This window comes from Chrysochloris asiatica, unplaced genomic scaffold (genome assembly GCF_000296735.1).
Source record: "Chrysochloris asiatica unplaced genomic scaffold, ChrAsi1.0 scaffold00125, whole genome shotgun sequence".
NCBI classification, from domain to species: Eukaryota; Metazoa; Chordata; class Mammalia; order Afrosoricida; family Chrysochloridae; genus Chrysochloris; species Chrysochloris asiatica.
The window spans coordinates 1684072-1685508 of record NW_006408643.1 but is presented as its reverse complement, the minus strand read 5'-3'; the positions used below and the strand labels follow the sequence as shown (position 1 = coordinate 1685508).

Here is a 1437-nt window from a genome sequence, read left to right as displayed (position 1 = left end):
GCCAGGTGGCATCATTGATGGACTCAAGTGTGGCAGCGGTAATGAGGTTGGCCCAGGATCGGACATTGTTTCGTTCTGCTGTGCATGGGGTCGCTATGAGTCGGTTCCGACTCGATGGCACCTGACAACAACAAGGTGGAGGGTCAGAGGAAATGAGGAAGACCCCCCAACGAGATGGATTGGCCAAGTGACAGCATCGATGAACTCAAGTGTAGCAACAATAGTGAGGTTGGCCCAGGATTGGGCAGTGTTTCATTCTGCTGTGCATAAGGTCGCTATAAGTTGGTACCGACTCCATGGCACCTAACAACAACTGTGCTATTTATGTTACAGCAGCACTTAGAGAACTAAGATAGGTGTGTAACGATAGTATCTACTTTTTAGTAGCTACTATTTAGATAGTAGCTCCTACAACTAAATGTCCTATCAGTACTATTATGCATTTATTATCATTTATTTTTAAAATATCCCTTTAATAAATGCCACTGGTATTGTTTTGTCTTCCAGTTGCTGGACTAGCCTACAAAAAGGATTTATCTGGAGCTTCATTGGACCTGTTTGTGTTGTTGTCGTGGTAGGTTTGCAGTATGTATTTTCTACAGAATTTAAAGACCAATGGTGGTGGTGGTGGTTCTGACTCATAGAGACCCTCTACAACATTTGCAAAGCAGTAAATATTTACAGGATCAGAAAATCTCATCTGTCTCCTGCAGAGAAGCTGGTAGATCCAAACTGCTGAGCTTTCAATTAGCAACTCAACTCTTATCCCACTATGCTACCAACACTACTCTTAAAAATCAATACAGGTACCAAATAACCTGATCCTTACTCTAAGATGGCAGATATGTGAGCATATTTCATGTCCACAGGAAGAGAGAAGACTCTCCATGTGTCTCTAGTACCTGGCACATCATAGGTGCTCTTATGGATTTAATTGTGTCCCCCCCAAAATAGGTGTTGCAGTCCCAACCACTGAGCCTGTGGGTGTAATTACATCTGGGAATAGAGTTTTCTCTGTTGTATACATGAGGTCTTTATCTATGCAAGGTGTATCGTTTTTTGGTTTTTTTTTTTAACCTTCTTTTTTTTTTCTTTCTTAAATGTTTTATTGTGAATTATGTGATAGTTTACATGGGAGAACATTAATTTTATATTCATTCTATCATATAGCGTCTCATTGCCATGGTTACAATCCCCTCCATGCAATCCTTCCCCCGTGCCCCCCAGGTCTTCAGCACACAGCCCCTCTCCCTCTCTGTATCTAAAGTCTCCAGCTGCTCCATTGCTCAACGTCATCATCTCTGCCTCCATTTCAGGCATCACTGCTTCTCTGGGTAGGGTCCTGCTCTCTGCTCTTCTCCCTTGATGGTCCTAGGGACCTCCGCTCCTAGGCTGAGAAGTTAATCACTCCCCTCCTTGCTATAAAACGTCTACCTT

The 1437-nt window shown here is 42.9% G+C and overlaps 1 protein-coding gene across 1 annotated transcript in view; it reads left to right on the top strand.

Annotated features, from left to right (window-relative positions):
• The window catches only part of EMR1 (egf-like module containing, mucin-like, hormone receptor-like 1), a 203113-nt gene that overhangs the window by 184246 nt on the left and 17430 nt on the right, over nucleotides 1–1437 (top strand). The window contains 1 exon segment of the mRNA XM_006869008.1: nucleotides 508–574. Coding sequence (XP_006869070.1) covers nucleotides 508–574 — 67 coding nt within the window.